This window comes from Nyctereutes procyonoides, unplaced genomic scaffold (genome assembly GCF_905146905.1).
Source record: "Nyctereutes procyonoides isolate TBG_1078 unplaced genomic scaffold, NYPRO_anot_genome, whole genome shotgun sequence".
Taxonomy (NCBI): domain Eukaryota; kingdom Metazoa; phylum Chordata; class Mammalia; order Carnivora; family Canidae; genus Nyctereutes; species Nyctereutes procyonoides.
In genome coordinates, this window is record NW_026575049.1 from 44,269,269 (window position 1) to 44,286,584 (window position 17,316).

The window sequence follows — 17,316 nt, forward strand, 5'->3', positions numbered from 1 at the left end:
AAAAAATAAATGTGGGGATCTTTATTCAAGAGAGTAAAACCAGATAAGTATCTTATTTTACACAAAAATATTAATCCTAAAATAGAGCTCTCTCCTAGACTTTCTTCCCAAACTAGGTCTTTGTTTCTTTTACAAATATGCAAAATATCCTTGAAGAAAACTGTATTTAAACAAACAGAAGGTTAAAGCAAACTAATTCACAAGTAGTGGAACTTCCCTGTCCAACCCCTGCCGCGTATCTTCGCTGTTCTCCTTCCCTCCAAAATACCTTACAAGGCATGCCAAAGTAAAAAGGCCAAGTAGTTCCAAGTCAAAGGAGGACCTCTGCAAAACCTGGGATTTCTTAGATATTTGAAAAGCATTCAAGCAAAGGAGTCCATTTAGCATTTGAAAACCACCAAAACTTGATACTGGCATATGAGAAAATAAGTTTTTCAATTACATTGCCACCACTTTCCCTTAAAAATGAGCCAAAATAGAAGACCACAGATTAGTCTGAGGGAGGAAAATCAGTAGTAGCATTATTTCTACACTACCAAATCAATCATTCAACAACAGGCTCCAGCGTCTGCACTTCATATCACTTATCAAAAACTTTATTAATCAGTAAGAAACACTTTTTCCTAAAAATAAAAAGTACCCTCTGAACAGTTTTTTTTTCCATTATGAAAGAGCTTAGAAAGTAAAAGATGTAAATAAAGAAATAACACAGATATGTATTTTTTTAATCTACAGAATGGAGTTCTGTAATTCTGAACCAAACAAATGGAAGCGCAAAAATTTTTTTTTTAAATAATGAAATTAAACTGAGCGAATACTCAATAATATTTAAGAAGTCCTTCTTACTATTCCTTAGGCTTGATGATAGCATTACAGTTCTTTCTTCCCTCAAGTATTTATCTTTCAGATACACCTAAAGGATTAACACATGAAAATTGAGATGGCTTTAAAACATCTAGTAGAGGGCAGCCCCCGTGCCGCAGCGGTTTAGCGCCGCCTGCAGCCTGGGGTGTGATCCTGGAGACCAGGGATAGAGTCCCACGTCAGGCTCCCTGCATGGAGCCTGCTTCTCCCTCTGCCTGTGTCTCTGCCTCTCTCTCTTCCTCTGTGTCTCTATGAATAAATAAATAAATAATCTTAAAAAAAAATATCTAGTAGATAGAACAGGAATAATCATGTGAGAACTATGACTGAAGCTGGCTAATTGCTATACGAAGCTTCATTATATTGATATATTTTTTGTACACAGTTGAAGGGAAAAAAAACGTAACCTATGCGTCAAAACGTCAGTCAAAAGAGAAATTTTCGTCCCACTAAATCACCCAGAATTCTGCTTATTTTCTCTCATTTACCTGGTCTGATTAACAAGTTCTAGTCTGCAAGCCAATTAACTGCCTCCAACAGACCTGTAGCTGAAATACAAGATTCATCTTGCTTTTAATCCTACTCATCAGCTAGGTGAGTGCCGGGTGAGCAAACAATACAGGAATTTATCATTAGTAATCGTATTTTAACCTCAAGACCTGATACCCACTTTGAGTCAAAATGAACTACCAGAAGTTGTTGTTTTTGGCGGGTTGTTTTTTTCTTTTTTTAACTTTACTCTCCCCTTAGTATCCGAACTAAATTTGGTCAGTGGTATAAAAGGTGAAATATAACAGACGTTCACCACCACCACCACCACCCCACCCCACCCCCACCCAGCTAGTAAACTCTGGATAAGAGTCAAAGAATTCAATCGAATGCGACACGCAGAAATGTTGCAAAAGTCTCGGGGTACGTAACTCTCCATACACCCTTACACTCCCTCCACCCCCTCCCCCCCCCCAAAAAAAAACGCCTTTTAACTGGTTAGAAAGGAGAGACCCCGGTTGGTTGGTTTTGTCTCCTCCTCCTTTCTTAGGGGGAGGTGCTAAAGAGCAAAGAAATCACCAAAAGACAGGCCGGAAGAAGGAAAGCGAAAAGCATGGAGTCTGGACAACTAGACGTTGAGTAACTGAGAACTATAACCAAATGATAGGAAGTTACGAGGGAGTTACCTGTTAAACACCTCCCTGTAACCCCAACTCACCTGAGCGGCTCAGACTTTACCAACCTGGCTGAAGGCACACTCACACTCCAACTCGCCTCTCCTCAAGTATTCGCCGGTACAAAGGCACGGAAAGAACTCTTCCTGACCCTCGCCAATAGTAGCGCCGCAAAAACAACTCTGAGGCTGGCCGCGGCCACGCTGGCCGGGCAGTCCCCGGGCCAGCGAGGCCACCGGAGCCCCTCCCCGCGGGGCAGGGGACCCCCCGACCACCGCCCCGCCCCTGAGGTACCAGATCCCTCCTCCCAGGCCGGACGAGGAGCAGCGACCGGACCGAGTCTCGCCCGAAGAACCCGCCCGCCGCCGAGGCCCTCCCTCCGCGCCCGTCCGGAACTGCGGTCGTGGCCCCGGGCCGCCCATTCGGGACCCAGGCCCGGGGCCCCGCGGGGCCGGGCGCGAGCCTCGCCCCCGGGCCGCCCCGCGCCGGCGGAACCCGCGCGAACCCCTGCGCTGCGCCGGACGCCGCCGTGCGGACCCAGTCACTGGCTACCTGTCTTCGCTCTTGTTTTTCTGCTTCTTCCCCATCGTGTGTCAGCGGCGCTCGCGGCCCCAGCCCCTCTATTCGGTCTCTCACAGGCCCGCTGTCCCCCAGCCGACTTTGGTCTCTCCGCGGCTCGGCTCCCCTCGCGCTGCCGCCTCTCGCACCCGGCTCTCCACAGACCCGCGCACTGGGACAGGGCACATATGGTGTGAGCTCTCAGTGCGCAAGCGCATCGCCCCGCCGCCTCGGCGTGGGGACGCAGGGCGCGGCTCATCGAGAGCTGCGCTTCGGGTAGAGCGTCTCCGGCCGACCCGCCGCCAGGCGGGACCCGAGCGCCCCCTTTCCGCCAGCGTCGGCCGCGCGCGGGGAACAGCTGCGTCTCCTGGTTCTAGAACTCGGAGACAATGAGGCTGAAAATTCCCCTTGTTAGCTCCAGCTCAGCGGCGGAACGCAGACTTGGAGTCTGGGGCTCTGTTCGGAAGTCAGCCTTGCGCTTTGCTTCCACCTATCTTCGTATTCTCAACCGCACGCGGGTCACTAAAGAACCGCGATGAACCGGTGATAGGCATAGGCACTCTAGGTCATCTATCGAGGACACATTGGGCCTCTCGATAACGTCCATGAATTAGCAAGTCCGTTCGGTCACCGAAAAATAATGACCGCGAACGAAACGAGGACACACCATCAGTTCCCCGAACTAGATCTTAGTCTTAACGCTCAAAGCGACAGCAACATCTAAGAATTTGTTAGGGAAGTCAAAAGGGAACCTACTAGGATAGTAAACACGTTCAATGTCTGGATCTGGACGGTGTTAACTATGTAAAAACTAACCATGCTGTGTAAGTTATACCTCAACTTAAAAAAAAAAAAAAAGTTCATTAAACACAAAGGAAGTGAAGTTGGAATGTCACTGCTCCGGAGCAAGATCGTAGCCATCCCGTTTCTGATGTAACATGACGTGTCCCGAGGCTCCGAGCCTAAGAAAGTCCGACGCGGCCAGGCTGAGCACCGACGAACTACAACCTCCAGCATACTTCGCTCCCCGGCGCGTGGGCGGTTTACCTAGAGCCAGGCTAAAAATCGGAAACCTCCGGGGGGGGGAGGGGGAGGAAGGGAGCTGCGCACGCGCAGAGGCGCTCCCCGCACGCACGCCCTCCTCCCCCGCCCCACTTCCTCGGGCGTCTCAGGTTGTATCGCGTGAGGGCCGCAGCCAAAGGGGAGGCGGAAGTGACGGCCGGTTCGCAGTCACGGGCAGCTGCTGCGAGAGTGAAGCCGGACTGGACTGCCTTCCTGGAGCGGCTGGTTCCTCACTTCTCCGGTGTCACCGAGAGCTCAGGTGAGGCAGAGGATGGTGTTAAAAAAAGCCGGCCACCGCCTCCCCGTGCTGATTGATGGACACTTCGCCACTCAACATGCGGCCCGGGCGGGGGAGGGGGGCGGCCCAGACGTCGGTGTCGGTGAGGCGGAGGCGGCTTCGGCGCATGAGCCGCGGGAGGTGTTGAAGTCGGGGCCACCTGCCCTCAGCCTTCGGCTGTGCCTGGGGCTCTGGGAGTGGCGGGGAAGCCTCAGGGAGGGCTCCTCGCGGGCAGTGAAGGTTGTTTGGACGGGTGCGTGTAAGGGAGTCAAGGAAACGGTTAGGTGATTTGAAGACAAGCCCCTTCCGACCGTTCCCGATGAACTGTAAAAAGGAATCGGGTTTGTGGTTTGAAGGATGAAAAGTTAACAGGATCGCTACACCATCTCCCTTCCCTTTTGTGAATGTGGTGACCACCGTCACCTGTCCCCAGAACAGCTCGTGTTACTGGCTTCTGTCCCCAGTTATCCCAGAATTAAATTCTGAGTTCAGTCCCCTAAAACTTAAGGGATAAGCATCCGCTGTAGCTTTAGTAAGAACAGGTTCTGACATATAATAACTCAGTGTTTCGATAACCAATTTTCTGCCTCATCCGGCCCCAGCCCTAAGGGAAACAGTCGTACTGACGTTTTTCTTTGGAGGTAGGAAGTGTGAGACTATTTTTACCATATTTGAAATGCAATTCCTTAAAAATACATAGCATTTATGAGGAGCTTACAGTTTGTTTATTTTTTTTTAATTTTATTTATTCACGAGAGAGAGAGAGAGAGATAGACAGAGAGGCAGAGACACAGGCAGAGGGAGAAGCAGGCTCCATGCAGGGAGCCCGACGTGGGACTCGATCCTGGGTCTCCAGGATCAGGCCTTGGACTGAAGGCGGTGCTAAACCGCTAAGCCACGCAGGCTGCCCAGTTTTGTTTTTTTTTTTTTAAGTCAGATACTTTTGAAACTTAAGGATAATTTGAACAAAAAGTAAGCACATGTTCATTCAAAAGTATTTTTTGAGCACCAGCTGTGTTCCAAGCATTGCTAGCTCTGGGGATACAAAAATGAAATCAATTGTGCTTTTCATCTGCTTTTCCTGCGAAGAAAAAAGAATCAGAAGTGAAGTTTGCAAGACTACTGCTTTTGATTTCAACAGTTGTAGAGAGTTTGTGTGGGCCAGGCTATATGTCAGTAACTTGGTCAGTGAGTTCACGGTTTATTAAGATTTTCTTCAGGGATCCCTGGGTGGCGCAGCGGTTTGGCGCCTGCCTTTGGCCCAGGGCGCAATCCTGGAGGCCCCGGGATCGAATCCCACGTCAGGCTCCCCGTGCATGGAGCCTGCTTCTGCCTCTGCCTGTGTCTCTGCCTCTCTCTCTCTCTGTGACTATCATAAATAAATAAATTTTAAAAATAATATTTTCTTCAGTAGTATTTGCAGTTGTGTCATAGTTGAGATGCAACAGCTTCCTGCTTTCATAGCAAGTTATAAATTATATTTCTGTAGTAATAACCCATGGGTACACATAAAATTTCCATCTGTTGATGACAGAAAATATTACATCTTATAGAATGTGTAATTAAGATAGAATTTCCTTTCCTATCTGAATTAGATTGTTTTTAAACTCCTACCTTACATAAAGGAGTGTTGGAAAAATCAGTATTTTTAACACTTGGAGTGATACTGTTTCACATCAAAGTTAAGAACACTGTCAGTAGATCCGTACCAGTATTGATCTTTTGTTAGGGCATAGGAGAAAAGCAGTGAAACTAAAGTTTGGGGAACACCAGGCGTAAATTGTTCTTTACCTAATTTGTACATAAATTGTGATGCAGTTTCTCAGAGGTTAAATGAAAATCATTTAGGTAGAGACCTTGAAAAATACGTTGTTGGCTCAACTCTGTTCTATACTGAAGCAAAGTTTGTTTTGTAGATGTATATGTAAAACCTCACTGCACTTAAACTTTACCGCATCATTATTCAGTCGTTCCTGCTTTATTTCTCTTCTGGTTTAAACAAAGAAGCACTATCAATTTATGTCACTAGGTAGAACTCCAACTACTCGTTACTCTCTGGTCTTAAAGACTTGTTTTTGCTTTGTTGTAGTGAAGCACAAACTAAATCAGAAGCACCTAAACTTTGTTCTAAGTAATATTTGAGTGGTGTTGACTATAACCTATTGAAAATTCAATTTTAAAAGATTTCAATAAGGGATGTCTTGGTGGCTTAGTCAGTTAAAACGTCCAACTCTTGATTTCAGCCCAGGTTTATGATCCCAGGATTGTGAAACAGAGCCCTGAGTCGGGCTCTCACCGAACACACAGCCTGCTTAATATTCTCTCTGCCATCCCCTCCCCTCCCCTCGCTCCCTCAATCAATCAATCAATAAAAACATTTAAGTAAAAATTCTTTTTTTTTTTTAAGATTTTATTTATTTATTAGAGACAGAGAGGCAGAGGGAGAAGCAGGCTCCATGCAGGGAGCCCGATGTGGGACTCGATCCCCGGTCTCTAGGATCACGCGTGGGCTGAAGGCGGCACCAAACCGCTAGCTAAGCCACCAGGGCTGCCTTAAGTAAAAATTCTTAAGTGTAACACAAAATGTTTGGTTGTCAGAACTCTTTGTGGAGTACAAATTATACACTTGCTAGAATTTTTTAAAATGAGAGAAGAAACTTTACCTTTTTTTTCCCCCCAACTTTGCAAACTTTCTCCCTAGCACCAAGGCTGAACTGTACCATTTAGAAGAATGGAAGCTAATGCATCTGTTGACATGTTTTCAAAAGTCCTGGAAAATCAATTGCTTCAGACCACCAAACTAGTAGAAGAACATTTGGATTCTGAAATTCAGAAACTGGATCAGATGGACGAGGATGAATTGGAACGCCTCAAAGAAAAGAGACTTGAGGCGTTAAGGAAAGCTCAACAGCAGAAACAAGTAACCTCTCTGCCCTGCTTTCTGAAATTACTTTAACAGTATGCTCCTAACAACTTATATATATATGTGCTGAAGTACTTTTATATTTCAGTCCTCATTTCTAGAGTTGTTTTCATTTTTTGCTTCAGAGTACTATCACTGTTAAAAATTTGCTGGGAAAAAAATTAGTTTTAAAGCACATTAAAAATTAGTTTGTTCAGTATGTTAATCTACAGTCGAGTAAAAGAAACATGCACCCAAGATCGTGTTTTGAGCTCAGATTGTTTGGTTGAGTAGAGAGTGGCCTAGGTAGAGCATAGGAAGCACTGTCAGTGGTTTTCCTTTTAGGTGATTAATTGTAAAGCCAGTTATAATTTAGCTGTACTCATTGTAAGTGAGGCGAGAGCTGTAAGGCCATTGACATGGTGGAAATTATTTCAGACATTTCCATTGTAACATTTACATGGCTTATTTGTTCAAAAGAATGCATGCTGGGTCACCAAAGAAGGGTGGCCACAACTCTATTCTTGTTGGTCTCTTAGAGTATGAGTGTGGAAAAGACTCTAATCAAAACATTGGGTTAAATTCTGTTTTTGATTTAAAAATGTTTGCATTGCTTTATGTTACACTGTAATAGATTATTATCAGTTCTTATTCCTCTTCAGTTGGCTGTGAATAAAAAAAACTTTCTAACTTTTCTAAAGAAACAGGGAGTTTTGTTTGTGCTCCCTGTAGCATCTGTTTGATAATGTTTATACTTGGTATTTATAAGAATTGCTAAAAGGAAAGAATCGTCTATAGTGTGCCTGAGTTTCTATTTTTATATCTTGAGTTTTCTAGAATAGGGGTTGTGTGTGTGTCTATATATGGTTTTGAAGCCAGGAGACTTTTTTTAATATAATGCTAATAATTACTTAAGGTAATGTATGATGAGATTCTGCTACAAACTCCTATTTCATGATCACAGTTAAGTAACACTACTTAATAGGCCTGTGCCAATCAATATTCCTCAGTCAACCAAGCACCCTCTTACTGTTATGGCAGCTTGTGACATAGGACTTAGGTAGTGAGCAGAAGGACAGGTGAGATACAGGAAGAGCCCATCCAAAAACTTGGGTTATAGCCACTAAGTGAGAACTAGATGCTCAGCTGCCAGCCCTTGGGTAGGTTCAGCCTGCACTGTGATCTCTGCTCATTCTGCTAAATTCCATTCGGCAGATGCTCTGTGGAGCATGAACTCTTTAAAAGAGTACAGGGGTGTGCTGAGTGTCTTGGGAAAGATGCCCTGTGTTGGAGGTTCAGAGTTGGCTTGCCTCCGAGGGAACTTCGAAAGGTTCAAGTTTTCCACCTGTTGGTTAAACATATGAGAATTAATAAAAAGAGCTTTTTAAAAAACAAAGAAACACTCTTTTTTTTAAGGGCAATGTTATTGGTAAGTCAAGAAAAGTCATGAAATGTTACATGCCATTAACGGATTGTATTTGAGAGTTTAAATTGTTTATAAAAGCTTGACCAAAGAAATGTCACATAAGGAGAAAACACCAGGGCTTCCTGTGAGCATCAGCTTAGCATAAGTCAATGTGAAATGGATTCCAAAATTCTTAATACAGCCTGTATTAGCTTAAGTCCAGAGGAAGAAAGGAGATGGCACTACTGCCACCTTCTCGGTGGACCACTTCTGGAGGGCTGCCTATAGACTTCTGCCACCTTTTAAAGGGAAAGGGGGAAATTAGTTCAGAGGAGGATAATCAATAAGAGTAAGAGATGTAAAAAAAAAAATAAAAAAAGAATAAAGTAAGAGATGTAGCAATCATTTCATACGAGAAACAGCCAAAAGAAAATGGAGAGGTAGAAAAGAAAGGACATAGGTGAGACAGGATGTCTGAAGGGCTAACATATGAAAGACATTAGAACTTTTCTCTCTAATCTTAGGTCCAAGCTGGATCCACAGACCAAAGTTACAGATATATTGCAGTTCAGTGTGAGAAGACCCTTCAAAAAATGAGAGTATACATGCAACTGGTTTTGAAGCACCTGTGCCAGACACTGTTAGAGATATTTTCATGTAGACAGTCTTACTTTCACAACTCAGTGAGATAGTTGCTTTGTGATCTCCACTCAAAAGACTATTAAAATTCTTAGCCTAATGAGTGGTAGAATAATTACTCAAACCCATGCCTTCTACCTGCAAGCCCAATGCTCTTTTTATTAAAACCAGCTGCCTAAAAAAAAGGCAGCAAGCTTCCAATTGAGATGATGAACCTTTCCAGTAGCAGGAAGCTTGAGAAGCAAAGGTCTGTCAGGCATGGTTGATACATTGGGTTGAGAAGTTGAGTTATAGATGACTCATGGGATCTGTATTGTTTCTGGACATCATGTGAGAAGACAATATTTTCTTCCTATGATACTATCCCATTGGTGGCCAGAATAGAAATGGTTCCTACTTCTCTGAGCAAACAGGGCTTTTGAGCTGCAGAGCTGCAGTAACCAACCCCCCTTCTCCCCTACAAAGACCAAGTAGCTTTATCTGATGAGCATAATTTTCCAAAGCTTTGCAGTAACTTAGACCTAATGCTTCTGACTTTAGTTGAGTGCAGAGAAATTAAATGGATATTTACATTTTAAGTCTCCTGAATCTAAATTTTTAAAGTTCTAAGAAAACATGTATGAAGTTACCATGGATTGTCTTAAACACAAACCATGCTGAGAGATAGTACCTACTCAGAGACTGTTTGCACTTGACAGTAGAGGCATAGGAGAGTAAATAAGAGGAATTGATTTCTCTACAAGATAAAATCAACTTCATTACAGGATATTACAGTGATTTAGACACAAAATGTAAAGGACTGAAAAATATGTCAAGTATGTAATATTTCCCTTTTCTCCAAATTAGGAATGGCTTTCAAAAGGACATGGGGAATACAGAGAAATCCCTAGTGAGAGAGACTTTTTTCAAGAAGTCAAGGAGAGTAAAAAAGTGGTTTGCCATTTCTACAGAGACTCCACATTCAGGTAACTTTGTTTCCACCAGTGAGTTGTTTAAAATGATGAGATCTTTGAGTAGAAATACACTAATATAATAGAAAATTTTCAGAAATTAGAGGAACTACTTTTTAAGTTGTTTCTTGGTACTTCTGTAAAAGTCTGTTAAACAGTTGCTATGTTGAAGATTAACTTAAAACCCATTACACTCTTCCTCAGCGTGCAGCTCATGGGAAGACAATAGTTTGGCCAAGCCTTTCATTAGAAGCATCGTTGGGAGTGCCAGACTTGGCTGGAAGGAGAGGAAAGTGATTTCTTTTGGATAGCCCAGATCTACAAGCCTCTCTATGGAGGCAGAGTCCTTGTAAAATGAAAATACCCCTAGAAAGGGTTATATCTTAACCCTTTCTTTCTTTTAACTCTCAAATTTGATTAGTTGCCAACTTTGAAAAATTGAGAGATACAATTTTTTTTAAAAAAATCCAGATTTCAGATTTTTTTAAAAATCGAATAACTTAATAGGCCTAGAATTCAGTAGGAAAGCAGTTTGCTGATACTGAATAGTAGCTGCCTCCCTAGACAGACACATACTCCAGTGTAGAGTCTCCATCATTCACTGTTGTCTCCACCCTGCCCTCTCCTCCCATTTCCATAACCTGCTCAGCCTTTGTCTTTAACTCACCATCCAGTAACATGGTTACTAATTAACATCTTTCTAAGATTGCCTGCCTGAGATTTACTGATTAAGGTAATATAAATGAAAGAAGAAAAAACAATTAAAAAATTTTTTAATGAAAGAAAATGTTGAGATGGTGAAATCCCTGTAAAGGAAGGTATGGGAATGGATTAGGAAAGAAAAGGGTAGGGGCAGCCTGGGTGGCTCAGCAGTTTAGCGCCGTCTTCAGTCCAGGGCCTGATCCTGGAGACCTAGGATCGAGTCCCACGTCAGGGTCCCTGCATGGAGCCTGCTTATCCCTCTGCCTCTCTCTCCTCTCTCTCTCTCTCTCTCGAATAAATAAATCTTTAAAAGGGAAGAAAAGGGTATCAGAGAAACCCTCTGTCACTGTGGTACTCTATCCTCTCCTATTGGCACACATTTCTCCAGTTGCCAACCTCTGACATACATGGTGAGGTGATATGTTAATATTAGTATCTAAGATTGATACCATTTGATGTTTATTAGATGTTTTTGACCACTAGATTGTTTTGTGACAGCAGAGAGTTTGCCTGTATCATGGTTCACCATGCTCCCAGGAGCAGCAATGGCTGACACATAGCAGGTGCTCAGTAAATATATTTGATGGATGTATAAACAGTGCAAAACAGTGCAACCGCAGGAATACTTACCTTCAAGCAAAAATGAAAACTCAAGAGGTACCTGGCTGGCTCAGCCAGTAGAACATCTGACTCTTGAGCCCCTTGTTGGGTATAGAGATTGCTTAAAAAATAGAAAAAAGGAAAACAAAAAAATCATTAGAAAATTTCATATACAAGTCTAATACAGATTTCAGAATTCTTGGCATATAGTAGACTGGATATTCCATGTATAAAACCCTGGAACAGGGCAGCCCGGGTGGCTCAGCGGTTTAATGCCGCCTTCATCCCAGGGTGTGATCCTGGAGACCTGGGATCAATGCCCACGGTGGGCTCCCTGCATGGAGCCTGCTTCTCCCTCTGCCTGTGTCTCTGCCTCTGTGTGTGTGTGTGTCTCTCATGACTGAATAAATAAATAATTACATCTTTTAATTATTGTGGTGGGGAGAGGATGATCCTGGGAACTGGGGAATTTCTCCCCCTTGAGAATCCAACCATCAAACACCTTCCAACAGAAAACACAGATATAGATGATCATTTCCATCAACTCCTGAAGTCACAGGTATATTGCAAAGGGAGGAAGTTATCTAGCAATGAGCCTGCAGCCTAAAGTGAACTGACAACCTGCTCTCCCCTGCCTACTTGATTTCCATCTCTCTATATTTTGGCCTTGAAGGTTGTTTGCACATGTTATTATTAATGATTTTTTCTTCATAAGCCTTAAAGTATCCAAAGTAAGTAAACTTTATTATACTCTGATAATTTCTTGGTAAATGAAAGTATAGACAATTTAAAAAAAAAAAAACCTTTAAAAAAATCTTTAAAAAAAAAACAAAAAACCCTGGAACATTCATAATGACCCTTTGAGGTAGGTATAATTCCAGTGCTTCATGTATGGATGGTCGACCAGGACTTGGAGAGATTAGGTGTCTCACCTAATGTCATTCATCTAGTAAATGATAGAAGAGGATTCAAAACCAGAATTTAAGCCTAAGCTGTTTTAACTACACCGCGACTGCTGCTTCTGGGTTTTAAAAAAGTGGATTAATTAACAAATGGTACAATCATAGATTCACTTAAAATAGGTTGCATGCAACTCCAGTGAAACATGGAGTTGATTTATCTACTGGTTTTTGAGAACATAGTTCTCTCATAATGGCTCATTTATCATTTGTTTTAGCTTCATTCAGGAACCTTTTGTTAATTTGTTCTCTTGTACCATTCATTTTCTCTTGTACCAGCGATTCAGTGCCTGCCTTCAGCCCAGGGCGTGATCCTGGAATCCCAGGATCAAGTCCCACATCTGGCTCCCTACGGGGAGCCTGCTTCTCCCTCTGCATGTGTCTCTGCCTCTCTCTCTCTATCTCTCTCTCTCTCACTCTCTGTCTCTCATGAATAAATAAATAAAATTTAAAAAATAAATAAATAAAAGCTGACTTTAATGAACACTGTGATGAAGAACTGCTCAAAAAGATTATTACAGTAGTCGGTTTCAGGAACACTAAAGGATCAACCAGTTTAAAGTACATTTTAACTTACAGAAAATGCCATTTCCATATTTCTTTTCAATAGAAAGTGACTTAATGTACTACTGGTATTTCCATTTTTTCAGAACCATATGAGCATATTTATAATCCTTACCTTTATGCTTCTTAATGATAGTTGCACAGTTAGAAGAGTTCCTTCTTCGTGACGTCCTTTGGTCTTAATGACTTCCAAATATGGCATTGTGTATACATTTCTAATTCTGAAAAGTCACTTCTGAGTTCTATCAAGTCAGATTGGTCACCTTCAAGCTCCGTGTATGAGATACCAGGAAACATACATAAGAGAAATGATAGTTATTTTCTTTTTTTTTTTTTTTAAGATTTTATTTATTTATTCATGAGACCCAGAGAGAGAGAGAGAGAGAGAGGCAGAGACACAGGCAGAGGGAGAAGCAGGCTCCACACAGGGAGCCTGACGTGGGACTCGATCCCAGGTCTCCAGGATCACACCCTGGGCTGAAGGCGGCACTAAACCAGTGAGCCACCTGGGCTGCCCAGTTTTTTTTGTTCTTACCATGAGCATGACAACTTCATGAACTACTTATGACTGAAAGCATATATTGAGTATAAGTATCATGAGGCACAACTGACTTTCTAGAATATTAGATTATTTTCCTGCCTCTTCTAATCAGTTTAGCTAACCTGTGAAATGAAATTGAGGTCATCCAATGCAAGCATGGGTTGGCTGCCAAATTATGAGACTCACACAGAAAATGAGATGTATCTTTAGGACACTTATTTTTAAAATGAAAAATATGTTGTTTTAGCTTTTGATTCTCTATATGCTGTTATTTACAGGTGTAAAATATTAGACCGACATTTGGTGATACTGTCTAAGAAACATCTTGAGACCAAATTTCTGAAGCTGAATGTGGAAAAAGCACCTTTCCTTTGTGAGAGACTACGTATCAAAGTCATTCCCACACTAGCACTGGTAAAAGATGGAAAAACACAAGATTATGTTGTTGGATTTACTGACCTAGGAAATACAGATGACTTCACCACAGAAACTTTAGAGTGGAGGCTGGGTTGTTCCGATATTCTCAATTACAGGTAATTTTTAGCAAAACAATTTGATTTTAATTCCATATTCAGTTGATATTTGTAGAGAATTTTTTTATGTTAACATTCATTTTAAGAAGCTAAGTAAGGTCTGGCTGAGATGTAGAAAATGTTTCACAAATGAAAAGCATATTTCTTAAAGTGTACATTAAGCATAATCTTACAACAAAATCAGAGTTACAGATAAAATTGAGTTTTGGAGTATACCTAGCTATTATAAAAACTTTCATCCTAACAGATCCTATTGAATCTAATTTTCTAATAGTCTGGAAACCCAAAATGACACTTCAGAATTGACTCTTCCCTGATTTAGACCAGATTACTCAAATTGATAATGAGTTCTCTTTGAACATCAGATTTTTTTAATGTAGCTATTCCTGTTTTGTAGAATCTGGTAAAATGTATAATCTCAGTCATGTAATCAGCTTAAATTACTTATTGTGGAAACAGTCTCAATTTGAAAACAATCTAAAATCCAACTTCCATTTTTCATTCATCTCCTTGTCCACTTTGCCAGATAGTTTACCTGATCCTACAAATCAGAGCATATCATCTTGTCATCTGTGCCTGTTTTTGATTTATAGAATTAACAGATAAAATTATACAATTATTCTATTGTCATAGCACCTTTCAGTAAGTAGAAAGTTCTCTCCTCTTTTCCCTGTCCCTTTTTCTCTGAATCTCCCCTATGTTGTAGAACTTGATTTCGGAGTTTTAGGTTTTACTTAATAACAAATAAAATATTAATATCTATTAAATGAATTTTGAAATAATTTCAAACTTTAAACAAGCTGGAAACTAGCACAAAGAATTCTCATATACCTATTGCCCATATGTCTCAGTTCTAAACATTTTACATTTGCTTTATCATTCTTTTCCTGAATACACGATTTTTTTTAAACCATTTAAGTGGAGATGTATTATCCCTTTACTGCTAAATATCTCCTTGTGTATTTTCCAACAATAAGGGCTTTTTCTTATGTAACCATAGTACAGTTGTTAAGATATTATATTATAATATTATGTAATATTATATATTTCAAATTCTACCACTGTCCCAAATAATGTCCTACATACTAAAATGTTGCATGTAGTTACCATGTATTTTTAGTTTCCATTAACCTTGTCTTATTTTTCAGTACTTTGACATTTCTGAAGAGTACGAGCTAGTTATTTTGTAGAGTATCCTTCAATTTGGGTTTGTCTAATGTTTCAAGATTAGATGCAGACTATGCATGTTCTCATGGGTACATAATAAAAGCGATGTTGTATTCTTCTCAGTATACCACAGGAAGAGGTATAGGGTGTTTTATTTCTGCTGATAACTGAGCCCTGGTTAACAAGTTATCTACCAAGCCATATGGGGATTTAAGAACAACTTTTCCATATCCCACATTAATTTACTTTTTCATTTATTTCTATTAGAATGGGCAGCGGCTTATCTTAGCCAATGGGTTGTAGTTAGTTACTAATACTTATTTTGAAACCTAAATTGCCCCAGATTTGGCCAGTGAGAGGCCCTCTCATGCAGACTTCAGTGTTCTTTTTACATGGCCCCATAGTTCTTTAAGCACTTTTTTTTTTTAAGATTTTATTTATTTATTCATGAGAATACACAGAGAGGAGAGAGAGAGAGGCAGAGACACAGGCACAGGGAGAAGCAGGCGCCATGCAGGGAGCCCGACGAGTGGGACTCCATCCGGGTCTCTAGGATCACTCCCTGGGCTGAAGGCGGCGCTAAAAGGCTGAGCCACCTGGGCTGCCCAAGCACTCTTTCTGATGCAAATAAGTGGTCTTAGACAACTCTCCCTAGGATTGGCTATTTCTCCAAGGAACCAAGGTTCCTTTCCGTAGCAAATGGTATTTCAAAACCAGAATCTAGGTGCCAGGAATCTTCCTAGATATTTTTAAAGAAGAAGTTGTCTCATTTATTTCTTAAGCATCATTGAAAATTTTTATACCAATTCCAGGTTAATGATAAAGAGTTCCATAAGTTTTATTGATGTTTGTCTAAACATTTAAAGATGTGAAACAGGATCATACCAGCCATAATAAGCTGTCAAAAATAGAGCATCATTTTCCTGTGTCATTCTTACAGTGAAAAGAATCTAATCCAAGTTGAACACATCCAAAACAGGTGGAAAAACTGTTTCATTTCTTTCTCTGCTTTTCAGCCGAAATTCAGTAGGTACATCCTATGAGATAATTAGTCAGTGATTAATGATAAAAGAAAACATTGATCTAAAACATTTAATAATACAAAATAAGGTTTAAAACTCTTAACCAGCAGTATAAATAATATATATATATATATATCTTCCTTGACACCAGGATTTTCTTTAAAATAGGTTAGTAAGAAAAGAGATTTTTGTGTAGGTTAGCATACCAACTGTACTAAATCATAAAGAATAAATGCTTTTCAAATTTGTTTTATTTTTAGTGGAAATTTAATGGAGCCACCATTTCAGAGCCAGAAGAAATTCGGAACAAACTTCACAAAGCTGGAAAAGAAAACTATTCGAGGGAAGAAATATGATTCAGACTCTGATGATGATTAGAAATTAGTTGTAATTCTTTGTAAATTGTCTTTTTATTTCTGCTTACTTCAGAATTGATGTGTTTTCTAAATCCCGTTGGTTTTGATACATTGGTCATTTGATGGTCATGTTCTAGGGTTTTGTACATTTTCATCACATTGAAAGACATCTTCAGTATTTTCTGTGTGGCACTCATGTTTAAGTTGAAGACAACTTCTGCGTTCTTAAATTATCCAACAAGAGTCTGGATTCTCTATTTTTGAGATTGATTTTATCACAATATGATTCTTAAGTCTTTATACCATTCACAGTTGTGTTTTTAATCTACTACATTGGAAATAGGAATTCAACAGACTATTCCAGGACTAATTCTTAACACAGCACTATTTACTTTATACAATAGGTCAAACAACATTTACTGGTGTAACAGACTCACTTGTAAATGAATTATAAACACTCTTCTGGAATATATTTAACTATTAAAGAACTGCTTATTTATTCTGTAGGCTGTGTGTTGATGATGAATCAACTAATGGCAGCAGAAAGCTTTTTTGGGTTTTGAGCACATTGCCTTATTTAAAGGGTTCTGGTTGCTTGTATTTTAAGACATGCATTTAAAAATAGGAAGGGGCAGCCAGATGGCTCAGTTAAATGTCCGACTCTTGATTTCAGCTCAGATCAGGAGCTCAGGCCCTTGGGATTGAGCCCTGCATCTGGCTCTGTGCTCAGTGGATGATCTACTTAAGATTCTCCCTCTGCAGCCCGCCCCCCCCCCTTCATGTGCACTCTTTCAAAAATAATAATAATAATAATCACAATTGGAATGGCAGCATGAGGAAATCTGCAGAAGAGCATCAGAGGCTATACAGTGCAGGGTAAATTAAATAGTCCAGCGAAGTCACTAAACAAGCAAGTGCTGGGAAGATGAGTCTTCAGAGCTGCTATATTATCTAAACTGTCCACTTTTCAACAAAAACTTAAAAAAATCTGTGGAGAAACAGTAAAGTGTGTCCCATAAACGAGATTTGAAAACAGTAAAAAGAAACTTTTA

The 17,316-nt window shown here is 40.8% G+C and overlaps 2 protein-coding genes across 3 annotated transcripts in view; one reads left to right on the forward strand and one right to left on the reverse strand.

Annotated features, from left to right (window-relative positions):
• EIF5B (eukaryotic translation initiation factor 5B) overlaps positions 1–2,775 on the reverse strand; it is a 90,262-nt gene extending 87,487 nt beyond the window's left edge. For both annotated transcript variants that reach the window (XM_055327941.1, XM_055327940.1), the window contains exon 1: positions 2,580–2,775. In XM_055327941.1, coding sequence (XP_055183916.1) covers positions 2,580–2,614 — 35 coding nt within the window. In that variant the 5' untranslated portion in view covers positions 2,615–2,775. The remainder of the gene's footprint in view (positions 1–2,579) is intronic.
• Positions 2,776–3,758: 983 nt separating this feature from the next.
• TXNDC9 (thioredoxin domain containing 9) lies at positions 3,759–16,770 on the forward strand. The gene is made up of 5 exons (XM_055329306.1): positions 3,759–3,906; positions 6,626–6,844; positions 9,717–9,835; positions 13,465–13,719; positions 16,169–16,770. The coding sequence occupies exons 2-5, from the start codon at positions 6,656–6,658 to the stop codon at positions 16,284–16,286; spliced, it is 681 nt and encodes a 226-aa protein (XP_055185281.1). The 5' UTR covers positions 3,759–3,906; positions 6,626–6,655; the 3' UTR covers positions 16,287–16,770.
• The last annotated feature ends 546 nt before the right edge of the window (positions 16,771–17,316 follow it).